The 17,503-nt window shown below is 39.1% G+C and overlaps 1 protein-coding gene across 1 annotated transcript; it reads right to left on the reverse strand.

The window, feature by feature from the left end:
- Nucleotides 1–4,357: 4,357 nt before the first annotated feature.
- On the reverse strand, nt 4,358–14,051 carry LOC115995997 (disease resistance protein TAO1-like). Its single transcript, XM_031235140.1, has 6 exons — nt 13,581–14,051; nt 13,256–13,449; nt 9,147–10,260; nt 8,534–8,809; nt 7,113–8,009; nt 4,358–4,621 (listed from the first exon to the last, which is right to left on the reverse strand). The coding sequence occupies exons 1-6, from the start codon at nt 14,049–14,051 to the stop codon at nt 4,358–4,360; spliced, it is 3,216 nt and encodes a 1,071-aa protein (XP_031091000.1).
- Nucleotides 14,052–17,503: the final 3,452 nt, after the last annotated feature.

Raw genomic sequence — 17,503 nt, forward strand, 5'->3', positions numbered from 1 at the left:
TCGACCTCCTAGAGCACACCACAAAGAAGACTAAGACTGCAATGACGACCACTCCGATGGACAACAACGATAACTTTCAAAGGAGTGGGGAAGCAATTTGTGTAACCGACAAAGATAATGTTAGCCCAAGCGTACAGAACCTGTCGTACAGTGAAATGGTCTAGGGTGGGCATGCAAAGGGTGATCAAGAAGAAGTCCAAACGATGAAGACCTAATAGTGGAAGAAGGGTCGGATAGATGCCCGATCATCAAATTGACAAAAGAGGAAAAGAGAAACATTCATCGTCCATGGAAGCTTGTCCTTATAATTAAAGTTTTAGGTAGGAAAGTTGGGTATAATTACTTGCTAAACAGAATCAAAGCTTTGTGGCACCCAAAATCCAAAATGGATCTTGTGGCAATTGAGTATGACTATTTTGTTGTTAAGTTTGGCTTGGTTGATGATTATGAATATGCGAAATACGAAGGCCCCTGGATGGTGATGAATCACTACCTAATCACAAAGGAATGGGTACCAAACTTTGATCCGTTTCAAGATATGATGGAGAAGATCATAGTCTGGGTACGCTTCCCATCTCTACACATGGAATTCTGTGGAGGTTATTCAGTGGACTACTTTGTGGTACACATTCAAGGATGAGTTAGAGAATGAAAAGAATATGCTTGGTGGCTTCTTAAGTATTAAGGCGGACCAACCGACCTAGAAGTCGTGGCTAAGGTAAGGAAGACGTCAGGTGAAAGGCGGTTCTAGGAAGGTTTCCTAAAGACATTTTTGGAAGGTTTCCTAAGGGCAAAGGCGGTTGATCGCAAGATTTTTGCCAAAGATATGGAAAGAAGGTCGGATTGGATTAGGAAAGTAGCCAAATGTAATAAAGAAAGAAATCTTAATTTGTATATGGTAGTTTAGGGTTACCAAAGGGAGAAATCCCTCCTAACTTGTATAAATAGGGGTGTAAAGTCTTGATAAAGGCTAAGCAATTCATAAAACAAAGAGGGACGAAACGCTACCCTAATTTCATCTCAAATACTTAGTCAATTTTCCAGTGGTGTTAGCTTGCCGATCGACCATCCGTGGTTGATAAAACCAACATTGGTGTCGTCTGTGGTGATCGATACAAAAAGTCGTGTGGATCTAGTTGACTAAGAAGGTTGAAAGTACGTAGCAATGGTGATTGGTGACTAGTAAGAGTTGTCAAGGTCAAGGAAGGACGCAGCCCCAAGGGCAAGTGAATGGGGGTGTAGTGTGAACCGTTTCTTAAGAGCTGGACTTGCGAGAGCAACTCAATCGAGCTCGTTCTAGCGACTTGCAAGAACAACTAAGCCGTCAAAATTCTCGTGGATTGGGCAGACGTGAACTAGAGCACGCTTCAGTTAACGAGGGGGGGGGGGGCAAGTTACGGAGGTACCCCCTCCACCTCCGTCGCCTGTGCTGGTTGGGCTTGGAATTGTAGATGCCATAAACAGAGTGGTGGAGGTATACAAGTGAGCCATGGCTGCTGGTAAAGTGTAGGCTCTAGTGGAAGGCATGGTTCCAGCCCCATCACTAAGGGCTCAAAAGAATCAGGCACAGCAGCCTCGGTCTATTCGACCAGAGACACAAGAAAGGCCAGTTGCTTCTCACAGATCTCCAGCCCTGTCTTTTTCTTTGCCTGTGTTTTTTTTCTTTTCTTCGTTTGTTTACTGGAGCTTCTTTCTTTGTTTTTTTGCTCTATTTTGTTTCCCATGATGATTTGTAGCTAGAACTATCAAGAGGCGGAATATACGGAATTCGTTAGAGCCACTAAGCATTCATCAACACTTAAAAACTTTCCATGCCCTGCCTTCTTGAACAAAAAATTTCTGATTTTCAAGCTAATGTGATTTGTCGCAAGTTGGCTTTTGACTAGTGGATCAGGATAGAAGCCGCCAAGTTTAGTGCTGGTATCTAAATCATGTGGATGGATAGATGGGCAGTGGAAATAATCTACACCCACCCCCAATTTGCTCTCGTTAAAATTACAGATGACAATAGAAAACTTTGGTACCTTGCTTATGTGTATGGCAGTCCCACCCCCCATTTAAAGAATAGACTCTGGGAAGCTTTGGGTAAACAAAAAATGAATTTCAATGGTTCTTGGTGTGCCTTGGGAGACTTCAATTCTGTTACCTGTAGGGAGGGTGGATGTTGGTTAACCTTCTCGACAAACAGGTGCAACAATTTTAATAAATTGTTGAATATTGAAGGTTTGGTGGATGTTGGTTTAGCTTCTCGGGACTTCGGTTCACTTGGACTATGGGAAATGACATTGACACCTTTAGAGGAGCCCGCCTCAATAGAGTTGTGTGCTCAACAGACTTCCTCGACATTTTCCCAGGTATTAATGTTCATCACATTGTCTCGCTCCACTCTGACCATCTGGGTATTTGGGTCAGGTTGGAAAACAAAAACTTAAAGCAAAAAAGGAACTAGTTCATCTTTAAACCTGCTTAGATCTCACATGACAGCTTCAATGAGGTTGTTGATTCAAATTGAGACATGAATGCTAGTCTGAATTCTAATCTTCAGCAAACAGTGAAAAGACTTATTGACTGGAGCAGGAAGGATCTTGGATCATGATAGACGGCAAAAGTACCTAGCTATTTAGAATTAATTAAGTTAGAATTCCTGCTAAAACAAAGATTTGAAAGATGCAATATATGTTTTTTCATGTTATTTTGCTAACAATTACGAAAGAGCTTTGCGTGGTATGTTTTGAAAGATTTCCATAGGATCAAAGACTTAAATCAACCAAGGAAAGCGTGAACAATGAAGAGAAGAACAAATCCAAACTAGGGACACGCAAAAGACCAAGCCAAAGACAACAAAGCAGAAGTGAACGAAGAAACTTCCGTCCACGACCCCCACCACGCGTGTAGGCGTGCGTGGACAAATTCCAGAATGCATCCACGCCTGCTCACACGCGTGTGGTCGGCGTGGACTGGCACTAGAACCCTGCGCGATATTTTAGTATAAAAGGGGCATTTCAGCTAGGAGGGGAGGACCTTTTTCCAATTTTCCACTTCTCAATTTTAGATTAGGGTTAGATAGGATTAGTGAGAGGAGGAAGAACTTCTTGGAGAAGAGAATCTTGGATCTCCATAGCTTGGGAATCCTCTTGGGTACACTCTTCCATTGTTATTTGATTTTTCCTTGGAATTCTTTCTTACACTTTCATTTTTCCTAAAGATATTTGCTTTTTGCTTTGATCTTGTAAATATGCTTTACTATTTGAATGGCATGATGTTATTGAAGCCTATGAAGGGCTAGACCTTAGGATAGGGGCTAGGAAGGATGGAGATTTTGTGTTCATGATCTAAAATTGTTGAATGAGTTTTGATTTCTTTGGGATTATTGAAATTGTGTGTATGTTTTGGATGTTCTTGTTGGATCGAGGGCCCCGATCTCTTCAAAGATTTAGGATCATCCCTTTGGTGAGATATCGCAAAGGGATGAGAGCCCACTACTCACATCTCCCGTTCTCAATCTTAGAATATGAGATCCGGAGGGAACTTGTAGGCAAAGTGTTCGATAATTTTCCCCAACCGACTGAAGATTGGGAGCTTGAGTGTGACGCCACTCAGGACCGTGTTCCGAGTTCCTTCAATCATGTCTCAAGGGAAATCGAATCTCCCCAGTATGCTTTGAACCAATCTCCATGATATTCTAGCCCCCGTCCGCCTTTATTTCACATTTATCTCTTATAAACGCACCCAACCTTGCACTCTCATTATCATGTTTCACTGCACTCTATATTCCCTACTCTTGTGTTGTCTAAACCTTCAAAGATAGGAAGCTTTCACTCTCCAATTTGCCATCCACAAGAGACACGACACTCGGGGAGTTCAAGACTCTTCATTTTAACATAACCCTTCATTTTGTTCCATACCAATCTCCACACCTCACCACGAATAACTACCCTTCAGATCAATGGAAAAAAAGAAAAAAAAAAGATTGAGGCTCGTTTTGAAGGAATCAAAAACTTTCTTAGTACCTAAAGAAGTAGGGGTCTCATTAAATTAGAGGCCATGCTTCGAAAAGATTTAGATGATATTTTATTCGAGGAGGAACTCTTCTGGTTCCAAAAATCAAAAGAGCAATGGATATCCTCTAGAGATCGCAATAAATCCTTTTATCGTATGGCCACTAAAATTAAAAGGATGAGGAACAAATGTACCAACCTTACCAATGAGGAGGGTATGTAGATCACTGACCAGGATCAAATGAAAGATATGGTTAGAAAATATTTTGTTAAAATATTTTCCGAAGATAAAAGGCCTTTGACATACAATAGTCTTCCAAACCTTTTTCCATAGTCAGTAATGAAATTTGGAGAAATATTTACAAGGATTGTACGGATGATGAGGTCAAGAACGCATTCTTCGACATGGCACTCTTTAAAGCTCCGAGACTCGATGGTTTCCATGCAGGATTCATCAGAAATCTTGGAATACAGTGGGTAAGTCGCTTATCAATTACACTAAGGACTTTATGAACAATGGTATTCTCCGAGAAGGTCTTAATGATACGCTTGCCCTCATTCCGAAGGTCAAAAACCCTTAAAAAACCTTCATAGTTTCTTCTAATCAATCTATGCAATGTAGCCTACAAGGTAATAACCAACGTCCTAACCAATAGAATCAAGGAGATTGTTCGTCAAGTGATTGACCTTGGGCAAAGTAGCTTCGTCTCGAAAAGAAGATCACTGATAACATTGTGATTTTCCAAGAAACATTGCACTCATATGAAAAAAAAGACAGGGAGTTATTGGACAAATGGTTATTAAAACTGATCTTGAAAAAGCTTATGACCACATCTCAATATCTCCGTACAATTTTGTTCTGTGCATGGAAAGATTAAGCCATATCATAAAGGAAATTGTTGGTAAAAGAGCTTGGCGTGGAATTAAATTATCCAGGTATGGCTCCATTCTCACCCATCTATTTTTTTACTGATGATTTGGTGTTGTTTGCAGAAGCTACAGTACAGTTGAACAAGTCAAGGTAGTGAATCTTGTCTCGATCAGTTTTGCAACGCTTCGGGTCAAAGGGTCAACCTTCATAAATCCTAGATGATCTTCTCCAACAGTGTTGATAAGGAGAAAGCTCAGATTATCACCCACAAAATTGGCATAAGAGTTACTGACAACCTCGAAATGTACTTGGGGGTTCCTGCTTTTCACAACCGTGTGAACAAGGATTTGTAATCTAAAATCATGAATAGAATCATTGATAGATTGGAAGGCTGGAAGACGAAAATGCTATCCTTCACTAGTAGACGTGTGCTAGCGCAGAGTGTCCTCTCCTCTATAACGTTTTACACCATGCAATCCATGTGGCTCCCGAAAAGGGGTTTGCGATGAGGTTGAGAAGAAAGTCATATCTTTTCTATGGAATGGGGGCAAGAATGGAAACCACTTGCATCTTATTAACTGGAAGACTATCACCAAGAGTATTGATAAAGGAGGGCTCGACATCAAACGTATGAGGGATATGAACAAGGCTTTTATGGCCAAATTGGGTTGGAGACTCATTAAAGAAAAAAAAAACCCCTCTAGGCTTCTGTTGTCTCTAAAAATATAATCACAAGGATGAAGACATGAAGGAGTGGAAGGAAAAACACGACTGCTCTAACCTTTAGAAGGGCATCGTTCGTAGTAAAGACTTGCTCTATGAAGGCCTGGATACCGGACAAAATGGGGGAGGAGCTCAAACCAAAGGAAATTTCTTAGTGGCTAGAGCCTACAAGGCTCGGAGGAAGAGAATACCCATCATGAGAAAGATTGAACTACTATCTAGAAGCTCAAAATTCCTTGCAGAGCCTGTGCTTTCCTTTGGCTTTTAAAGCATCGAAAAATTGACAAATGATGAAAGATTTGCAGGGGATTCACCATGGGTAACACATGTCACATTTGTAAGAGAGGAATTGAAGATAAAGAGCACATTTTTAGAACAGGCAATGCTAACTTGGGAGAAAACTTTCGCCATCACTATTTAGTGGCTTTGGAAGTGGCGGAACGCTATGATCTTTCAAGGAAATGCTTGGACTATCCAAATGAAAATGGAGTGGATCGGAAAACAATGGCAAGACATTAAAAGAGCTTAAACCAGAGCCAATATTCCAGGAGGAACACATGGCCGATTTGGCTCCAAAAATCTAAAGTAGGAGCCCACAACCAATGCTCATTACATATTAATCATTGATGCTAGCTTCAAAAACTGCGACAACTTAGCTAGAGGTGGAGGAGTCCTCAGAGCTACGATAACAAAGGAAAAAAATCATTATACATACCGTAACTCATATTTCTATGAGCTACGATATTACATTCTTTGATATTTACGATATTTCTAATGTGTTCGAAATATGAGTTATGATATGTGTAAGGATTTGTTTTCATTGTTATATGTCAATTTTTTTTAAAAAATAAATAGGAGTAAATGTGGCAATGACACAATTGTCGATAACTAAAAGTGGAAGCTGCTCAAAGTCATGGATGTAATATGACAAAATTAAAAGAATATGACTAAAGGTGACAATGTCAAAATAGTCGAGGACTAAAAGTAGAAGTTGTTCAAAGTCAGGGATGTAATATGGAAAATTAAAATTAAAAGAGTAAGACTAAATGTGGCAATGCCACAATAGTCGAGGAGTAAAAGTGTAATTTGCTCCACTTGTTTATTTACATTCTATGAATTCCCATCCCATTTACCACCTTAACAAACCAATTAAAAATTAACGTGTGCACATTTCCACAACAAAAATTACAACAATATATTGACTATTAAGACCTCCGCTATGTTCTAAACTCAAACAAATTTTAAAGACTACATCATTAAAATTTCAAGATAACACTCATGTATCTTTTTTAAAATTTGGGGCAATCACCATCATTGCTATCTTTTTTTTTTTTAAATTATAAACAATCAATCTTAGCTTATTTATGATAGCCAACATAATATGCTAACTCTTGAATTAGGGTGGGATTGTGACCCTCCGTTTAGAATGGTAACAAGTCATCAAATCACAAGGTACTTATTTTTAGTACATGACACCAAATATGAGAGACATTGAGATCGTAAGATTAAAAAAAACTAACCTGAAAGCAGCTTTCAATCAACGGGATACTCAGAGCAGTACAATTTGTTATCTCAAGTCTTTGTATGGAATCAAGGCTCTCCAGACCTGGAAGCTCAACTAAACTTTTACAGTTAGGAAGGTACAACTCCTTAAGTCTTTTCAAGTTTGATATGCTTGCTATTTTTTCCAATGAGACACAACCTTTTGCCGAGAGTTTCTCTAAACTATGAGGAAGTTGTTGGAGTTCTTTGAGATTGAGGCATTCCTCCAATTCAAGGTTTTCCAATCTAGAAAGGTGTAAAAGGGTGAAGGGTAAACTCTCAACACAATAACTTCCTCTTAAACTTAAAACTTTCAAAGAGGACAATCTCTGAAGATTAATGGGAAGATCTATCTCACGCAGATAGTTGTCGGTTATATATAGAGCTTCCAAGAAACATAAATTTGCAACTGTAGGTGGGAAAAAGCCAATAAGATTAGAATTTGGAAGATGGGATTTTAATTTTGGTTGTAAGAAATGGTTGTGGCGCCCAACAGACAGGATCTTCAGGTTTCTCAAACATCCCAAAGAAAATGGCAAATGTGAGATGTTAGTGCTATGAGCAAGTAATTTTCTTAGTTGCTTCAATTTTCCCAACTCAATGGGGAATTCTTGAAGTGTGGAGCAATAACTTAGGTATAAAAATTGAAGTGATTTTATGTGGCAAATGTTAATTGGAAGCTCCTTCAGCTTCTCGCAAAATGTCAAATCTAACTGAATAAGCCTCTCCAAACTCCCAATTGAGGGGTGTAATTGGACCAAATTTGAACAATGCTTAAAGCACAGTATCTGAAGACTCGGTGTCCCGGTGAAGTTTGGCGTCTTTATAAGTTGTTCACAGCCACCAAGATTTAAGATCTTCAAGCTTTTGAAATGCTGTTGAAATCAATCAAGCCAAAGCTAGGGTTTAATTTTCAACATCTTATACTCTTTTAGTGCAAAAGTTCCTAGCTAGGTTATATATATTTAATGTTAAAAGAAGGAGTTAATTTCATTTTTAGTCCTAGATTTATAGGTAGCAGTCCACTTTTAGTCATTTTTTTCAAAATATTTACTTTTGGTCCTAGTATTATTGTGGCATGACTTGTATCAACAAAACAGTTTAAATTTCGTTAAATACAAGGGCATTTCAGCCTCAAATTTAAAAAAAAAACAAAATTAAAAATATAGCAAGTCAACCTAGTTTTTTATTAAAAAAAAAAAGATCGAAATGTCCTTATAATTAACTTCATTTCAATGATTTTGTTGACGGGGGACAAAAAATGATCATGTCAGAATAATACTATGACCAAATGAGGATGTTCTGATAAAAAATGACTAAAAGTTGACTGATACATATAAATCTAAGACCAAAAATGAAATTAACTCTTAAAAAGGAGCATTATATTAGACATATATACCTGCATACTGAGTTGAACTCGATTGATCTTGCTACCCTGCAAGTGTAACACTTCAAGGTTTGCATGTCGAAAATCAGATGATATGCTTCTTGAATTACAATTATGCCACCAAAGCCATCTAAGCTCCTTCGGCAAATGTTTAAAAGATCCTTTGAGATGAACACCATCCAATTTGAGTAGTCGTAATTTTTTCATTCTTGAGAATATTTTGGTACTCAAAGGCTCATTTTTTAACATATTAGAATCTACATACATCCCTTCAATTGCTTCTGTGCCCTAATAAAATAAATAAATAAAACATTTTATAGAAATATAAGAAAATCTAAATTTTCTTTTAGATAGATTTTTATAAAACTAAGTAAGCAAATGGATTGAGGCGAATAACTAAGTGAAAAGGGCCAAAGGCCTTGTGGTCGAGCGGCATAGCTCCGCGGCTTCATAAACGAGAGGTTTCAGATTCGAAACTCAGTGTAGGGGCATTGACTCCAAGTGCTTCAGTAGGTTAAGAAATTATGTGTGAACAGATACTACATATTCTAACAGAGCCAATAGTACTGTACTCAACAAAAAATAAAAAATAAAAAAAAAACTAAGTGGAAAGGAAATGTTTTACCTTGTCGCCATGCAGCACTTCATAGACATCATCTGGGTCCATAACTCTACTTCGTTTGCAAGGATCTCGAGGGCATTCCTTTCGAACAATACTTCTTGCCATTTCCCGCACTAAATCATGCATTTGGAGTTTCTCTTTTTCTCTGTTTCTATGTATTGTTAACAAGCATCTTTCTGTCAAAGTTCTTATTCCAATTTCATATCGAAAGCCAAAATCTTGAATAGTATCATTTTTGTCTAATCCAATGAAAATACAAGCAATATCAAGGAAGGTGCTTTGAATGTCATCATCAAGTGTGTCATAGCTTATTCTAAGAATTTCTTGGACATCATCAGGAGGCATCAACCTTAATTTCTCAATGTTATTGCTCCATTCTTTCACTGATCTTCCACGCAAATGAGAGCCTAAAACTGTAAGTGCTAATGGAAGTCCACCAGTATAACTTACTATTCTTTCGGATACTTGAGTATAATCAGTTGGTGGTATAGGAACACCAAAAGCATGCCAACTTAAAAGTTGTAAAGATTCATTACAGCTTAACGCTTCAATCTCGTACTTCTCATGTGCTCTAAGGTCACTCAACAAATGAGCATTTCTAGTCGTTATTATAACAACGCTACCCAAACCAAACCAATTTCTTTGTCCCGCTAATGATTCTAGTTGGCTTATGTGGTCTATTTCATCAAGAACAATAAGAACTCTTTTTGATTTCAATCTTGCTTTAATCAAACTTATTCCTTCATCAACATTACCTATATCAAATTCTTTTATCTTGAGTATTTTGCGAAGAAGCTTCCTTTGTAAACCAACTAGACCATTATGTCCCTTAGAAATTTCTGATCTAATGCTTGCAACAAAGCAACTACTGTCAAACCCTTGACACCCCACGATCAAGTGATTATATATGGCTTTAGCAAGGGTTGATTTTCCTATACCGCCCATACCAAAAATTCCAATCATTTGGACACCATCATTTGTTTGAATTTTTAATATATCAAGTATATCTCTAACACGAGAATCAATTCCAACTGGGCGCTTTGCAACATTCATCGGCATAAAATTCAGCACCACTAGTACTTCTTTAGTAATGATGTTAATGAACTTTGATTCAAACCTGATCAAAATTTAAATTTATTGCATATAATATTAGTCTATATTGTTTAAAAAAAAAGTTAAAAGAACAAAGAATTAAGAATTAAGAAATCAAATTGAACACATCATAGTAAACATTAAAAATGCTAGTATAGCAATTTAATGTTATCACAAACTTATTTCAGTATTTTTATATATAACAAGTTAGATAGATTCTAGATATTTGATAGCGATGGAGAAATTGGGCTTGGCCCATAAAGTGATTAGAGTCCCAATCATTATGATCCACACAGCTGTGTGGACCACATTATCAAATAATGTACATTCAATATAAAAATAATATACATTGTATTCAGAGAATATACATTATTTGTGTACTGAATGTATATTATTTTTATAGTATAAAAATAATGTACATTCAGTACGAAAATAATGTACATTTAATACATTAAAAATGTACATTTTATCATGGTCCACACAGCTGTGTGGATCATGGTCCACACAATAATTTGCCTTAGAGTCCAGGGGTAAAGGAGGCAATCATTATTGTGTGGACCATGGTTCACACAACTGTGTGACTATACTATCAAATAATGTACATTCACTATAAAAATAATGTACTATTTGTATATTAAAAATGTACATTGTATTCAAGAGATGTACATTATCTGTGTATTGAGTGTACATTATATTGTATAATGTACATTCATTACACAAAATTTACATTTAATATATTAAAAATGTACCTTTTATTATGATTCATACAACACTATGTGGAATATGGTCTATACAATAATTTGCCTAAAGTAGGGGTATAAGTTAGGCCCGAGGGTTGGGCCCACTGGGCTTAAAAGGGACGTGGGTGTGAATTTGACTAAAGTGCAAAGGAAGAGGGTGAAAATTGAGATGGGGAAGAAAGATTAGGATGTTTGAGTGCAAAGGTTGGAGAGATGGGATAAAAAGTGGGATGGGCAAGGATTTTGTGTCAAAAAGCAAGAAGTGGGGTGGGGAGAAACGATTCTGGATCCATAATTCATACTTGTAAGGTATAAAATTTTATAATACAAGACACAGAAAATGAGAACACAAGACATATATAAATGTTATATATTTACTTATTTTTTAAATCTAATTTAGGTACATAATTTATGTTCATAGGCGTAGAAATACTTTAACAGGGACTCATAAAATAAGATACAATTACTAATGATGCAATAAAATTGCACTATATACTCTGTGTGTATGATGATGTATGTAGAAGGTAGGATCAAGGCAATAATTTAGCTCAAAGTTCATCTCTTTATTCATTGTTTTAGAATAAATGTAGAGAGAAGGGAGAGAGCTAACTATCATTAATCATAGAGAGAGGAAGAAGAGAGACCAAAAGGGCCTTTAACTTGGAGGGCTAAGGTCCCTTAAATAGGGATGAGCCAATACCTGTATAGTACATGCAACATACGTATAGTATTCGTAGGGCGGTATACGCGGGGTATATTCCCTATCAACTAATTTGCCTCAGATATAGAATTCGTACTCTTAAAGTACATAATTTCATAACACAAAATACAAACACTTACAATAAAAGACACATACACATGTACCAGGGTCCACAATGCACTGTGAACCCTAGTTCATGGTATAAGGATTGGGTAAAAGGGGTGCTAGGGAACCTTGGTATTCCAGTTAGCTAGGCGGAGCATTATTGGGCATGTAGTGACCTGTTGCCGAGTGTTGTTGGTAGATGTTGGTCATGAAAGGCCCAACAATAGGTACTGCTAGGTTGGGGTAAATTATTGTGTGGACTATAGTCTACATAGTTATGTGGACCATGAATGCAATATAAAATGGGACGGAGGAAGTATTTAAAAATAAAAGAAGAAGGGGGTCACCCACTAACAGATCATACAAAAGTCAGTCACTATACAAACAACGCCAAAGCGGTAAACCAAGTCGATCATCGTCAAGTATCCCTAAGATTCCTTCCGGTGGGAAGTGAAGAACGTGCAAGTCTCTGGAAAGGCCAGTTGACATCTTTGCTAAGTAGTCAACCGCATGATTTTGATTGCGCCTTATTGTCTTCAACTGCCACATATCAAGGTTACGGAGTTCTCTTTTGTAGGCATGTAGGATATTCTGGGCAATTGAGGTTGGTGGATTATTGCTGTGTATGTAGTCCACCAGGTCCTTTGCATCACATTCGAACTGAACCTTGTTGAAACCCAATGATACAGCTAGCTGGATGCCTTTCAATAAGGCCCAAGCCTCCGCTTCTAAGGGGAAGCACCTGCCTATTGACTAACCATAACAAAAAAAAACGAAAGAAGACGCGCTAAGAGCATAGGTGCAGGGGCACCACTTGGCCATCCTGGCCAACAAGATACTAGTCTTCATCCATGGCTTCATTTAATTGGTCTGTTCTCATGGTGTAGTTGCGATCAGTGTCCGGGGGTGCTTCTTTGAGCACTGTTGCAAGACCATCAATTATGGGAGGATTGAGACCACCCTCATTATGGTAGACCACCATTGTTGATATGGTTTTTCCTCTAGTTGAGCCTCTGACGATTGTGTGTTTGGGCTCCGCCGCAGCGCGGTTGGGAGTGCCACCCCTTCCGCCACGCCCTCTATAGCCTCCACGATTAGCTTGCTGGACCTATCCATGGGCAACAGGCTGAGGAAGAGCTCTTTGCGTGACGTACGGTAACTTCTGCTCCGGGCGAGTCCGGTCTTTTGGAATATTCGTTCTGATTCTAGGCAGTAGGTTTGTATGCTGTTGCATTGGTAAGGATTAGTCAAGTACGTCCTGTTCTTGAGCCATTTCATTAAGGTCAAGATCTTGTAAGGGGGCGAATCTTAACTGAGTTTCAACTCCTTCAAACCCCTGTTCTCTAGTTCATGGTTGTTCCGGCCGTCTTCCCTAAGCCGCACCTTTGTTAGCTTGACTAGAAGTTCTAGGGCGTCCTCTTCTATTCGATCTAGACACTAACATCCAAGAACCGTATTTCCTTGGGTCTTTCTACTTTATTCTGGAGTCATCCACCTTAGTGTTGGTTCTCGTTTCCTCGCGTGCTGCTGCAATGTCATTCCCATTCTCGTCTTTCCCGCATTGCTCATGTCGATGACCATATGTTCCACAGTTGAAGCATACAAGATGGATTCCCTCGTACTCGATTGGCCATTCTTTTTCATTCAGGACAAATCTTGACAGTAATGGCTTCGAAATATCAAGTTCGATACAAATTCTTGTGAATCAAACTTTACCGGACGCCCGATGTCTTTCCCGATCTTCATGAAGAAATCTTCCTCAAAGTATTATACTGGTAAGGATGGAAAGCGCACCCATACCAATAGCTTTGTCGTCTTGTTGTTTCTTGTGTCGAAATTGGGCTCCCATTCTTGCACCACAAGATAGTGATCTAATATCTTCCATGGCCCCTCGTACTTTGCGAATTCATAGTCTCTCCGCGATTCGAACTTGGCAATGAAGTATCCATGATTCAACTCAATCAGATTAAACACCGCTTCCGGCTTCCACATTCGCTGAAGTCTCTGCAACAAGTATGCATATCCCACTGTTCTGCCCAAGACTCTAATAATAAGGGACCTGCGCCAAGGTCTTCGTAGCCTTTTCTTTTCTTCTTTGGTGACCAAAATTACGGGATATTCTGAACGCGCATTGTCCATATCCATGGTGTCATCATTAGAGACTTCTTGGTTCTCCTGGAGATCGCCGTTATTCCTCTGTGTCCAAGCCTGGCTCGGAGTTGCCGTAGGGGTTGTCCAGTTATTTGAATCCGGGGTCGCTGCTCCCGCCATGGATGGCGAATCTTACATGCTTTCCTCAAGGGGAATGTCGTTTGTTACCGTCCTCTGATCCCTGAGTCGCTTCATTTTTTTTCATACTCCGCTCTAGTAGGTCTTGACCTTTCGGCGACCCAACGGTCGCCGCTGGTGAGGCGTGCTCAAAGAGAGAATCCGTTACGTACTGCATGGCCTTTTTTATGAAGGGCTAGTTAAGTGTGTAAGATAATGCATAGAATCGGAAAGACAGTAATTGATGGAGGAAATATTAGTATATTAAAAATGTACTTTTTATTTATGTTACAAACAAATATGTGGACCATGGTCCATGAAATAATGATTAGCTAGTTGAGGTGACAAGTGTCTATTATTAGTGGTTGGGGGCCAAGAATTTCCCCTCCTTAGTAGGCCCCCAATTCAGCATGAGGGGCAGCTAGTATGGGACAATAACTTGGCCCACCTAATTGGGATAATGAGCGGCTTGGGAGCAATGATCGCATGAAATCATATAAAATTGCAAATCATATAGAGGAGAGTGTTCGCTTCATACGAGTCATGGGATTATAGGCAAAATGTGATATCATTTCTATATATTCAAGGAAGATATCGCATGCTTCTTATGTATGGAGGCGACGGATATCTCATGCATTCAGTTGTTTATTATGTAAGTTTTCACTTATTGAGATATCTAATTGTGTTATGTTTTTACTTATATGATCTATTACACTTAGTATCTCTTCTGAATTTCAATAAATTTCTTTATCAACATTTTGATTTGAAAAACAAAAGCACGTATGGATTCTTATACATACCCAAATGTCATTCAATCTAAAGGGATGACAGTTGCAGAGCGGTTGTTATACGGTGGTCCATGGTCCACAATGCATTATGGACCAGGGTCACAAAACGACGTCGTTTCAGTAAGTAGGGGAAATAGCTGCTGATAAGCTCCCAAGAAACATATTATTTGAGTATAAACTAGGGTGCTTTATAGTATTTTCAGTATCCTTAATTGATAATTTTGTGAGAATTTGTGCTTTAAATTCGTTAACCGCACACAAAGCTACCTTTGGTTGATTAACTAGTGCACATCGTTCCCACTAGTGGGATCGGGTAGAAGCCCTAATTAAACGAGAGGTGAATTCGAATTTGGGTTTGCATGCTTGCGCGTGGTGCGAGAAGTGTGATCTTCTGTTTTATTTGTTTATCTACGAAAGGTTTTTACGTCCCCAAAATATTCCTTGAGTTGATGGCATCTAACCAACATCCTTTGTAGATAACACAAAAGATTTCCCCCTTTTTCGATAGTCTTAAACACCCACCATTTTGATTGATCAAGAGTTCCGTTTTGTATGAGTGGTATCTTGGAAGCTTATGTGCTTAGAAGTATGTTATCTTGCTTGAGGGCAAGTAAGAAGTAAAGTGTGGAAACTTGATAAGCTCCCAAGACACCTATTATTTGAGTATAAACTAGGGTGCTTTATAGCGTTTTCAGTATCTTTAAGTGATAATTTTGTGAGAATTTGTGTTTTAAATTCGTTAACCGCGCACAAAGCTACCTTTGGCATGAATTGAGACATTATAGAGGTCCCGGGAGCTATTAGGAACAAGTAACAAGCTAAGCAAGAAAACCAAGTAAGTTAGGAGCCCTGAAGGACCCGGAATGAGGCCCCTCGACTCTTCGATGAACAAGCCAAGAAGGAAGGAAATGAAATAGCAGAAGAGAAAGATGAAGAATCATATGCAATGGTCAAAGCTAGAACTAAGACATAACCCAAACGGAAGAATGAGAAGCTGATTTGGAAAAACACGTGGGTACCAAAATGCTTTCAACCCACTACAAAGGAATATCGCTGAGAAGAGAAAAGGTATGATGCGTCTAGCCAAAGACATAAACTGTGGCATTGGTTGGGAGGCAACCCAAGGTTTAATAAATTGTTTTATGTTTATTTTTATGCTTTTTTTTTAATGTTTTATTAGAGTTCTACTTGGTGCAATGTTTTGGGAGACTAATTTGTAGGTTTTAAGACCGAAAAATGCAATGGAAAGATAAAATTTGGGCAGAAGGCAAAGGAGAAAAGCGAAAACCGGAGGAAAGGATGAACTAGACCATCCACGCGTGTGGAACGCGTGGATGATTTCCAGTAGCATTCCACGCACGCCACCACGCGTGTGGATGGCGTGGATGCTACAAAGTGGCGAGATAAATTCCTCTCGGCCGAACCACGTCACTTCCACCCCAAAACCTCAAAAACCCTCTTCTCCTCCACGCAATACACCATCCCAAGTCTAAAGTTTGAAAGAGTTAACTATTTTTCATCTTCCTTAGGCTAAAAATCTTCTACCACAAGGATGACTAGACATAAGGAAATGGCAAAGAAGGCAAAGCACGATCACCCCGAATCCAGCAGATCTAGGGCAAGGGCCCAATCTTCGCGAAATCAACCACAAGCGGATGTTCCACCCGTTCCACAAGAACGAGGAACAAGACCATTACGGCATTTGACAGCTACAGAGCGAGCCTTGGTAGATGTCTACCGAGGTAAAAGGTTGAGCGAGGGCAGATTCTTTGATCAAAATGTTTTGCAAGAACTTGGTTGCCAAGATGATGTGAACCGATTACTAAGGCATCGACAATTGGGCAGACTCTTTGAGTGGCGAGGTTTGACTTACTTGCCAGTTACTTATGAATTCTTAGCCACGCTTGACATTAGGCGTGAAGTCAATGATGCGAAGGAGTCAATCAAATTTTGTCTATTCGGTAATCGCTATCACATTTTGGTGAACGATCTGGGTGTTGCCCTTGGCTTTCACGATGAGATTCAGGTAACCATGCCTTATTTTAGGAACTTCAAGACTGACTTTGATACTGACAGGGATGTCGTGAATTACTGGAGGGAGATTACAAACAATGAAAAGTTCGACTCATCAAACTTGAAAGCAAAGCTCATCTCCAAAAACTATCTGAAAGCCATCAGATTGGCTTTCGCTGTGAATCTCTCAGGACGAAAGACAAATAGGAATAAATCCTATCGACAAGATTTATTCTATATGTGGAGCATGGAGAATGGTGTTAATGTCAACATGGGAGTCCAGGCTAAGAGATGGCTGCAAACCCAAACAAAAAGAAAGGTACAAGCCGTGTTTATTGGACCTTTTGTGACTAGATTGTGCTAGGGTTTGGGCTTTGGAAACCACCTTGCAGGAGAGAAGGATGATGGCCCCATGATTGCATTCTCTATCAGTGAGTTTCACGCGGTGTACCTCAAGCTTAGAGGAGATGATGCGCTTGATGTAGGAGTCAATGTTAATTCTGATGAGGATGAAGAGGAGGAAGATGATGTCGCGCAGGCACAGGAGCAAGGCGAGCCAAATGCACAGCACGATGGCCCGACTTCGATGGATTGGGAGGCTTTTCAAGCTTTCCACAAGCAGCTCCATGAGGAGCAGATGTCATACTTACGCGC

The sequence above is a fragment of the Ipomoea triloba genome, chromosome 11 (genome assembly GCF_003576645.1).
Source record: "Ipomoea triloba cultivar NCNSP0323 chromosome 11, ASM357664v1".
Classification (NCBI taxonomy): domain Eukaryota; kingdom Viridiplantae; phylum Streptophyta; class Magnoliopsida; order Solanales; family Convolvulaceae; genus Ipomoea; species Ipomoea triloba.

Coding starts and splice junctions, on each gene's coding strand:
- LOC115995997 (XM_031235140.1), bottom strand. CDS start 14,051: ATGGCGGGAGCAGCGACCCCGGATTCAAATAACTGGACAACCCCTACG. Junction 10,261..13,255: donor GTGGATGACTCCAGAATAAA/GTAGAAAGACCC, acceptor AATTTTGATCAG/GTTTGAATCAAAGTTCATTA. Junction 4,622..7,112: donor TGATTGAAAGCTGCTTTCAG/GTTAGTTTTTTT, acceptor ATTACCTTGTAG/GCTACATTGCATAGATTGAT.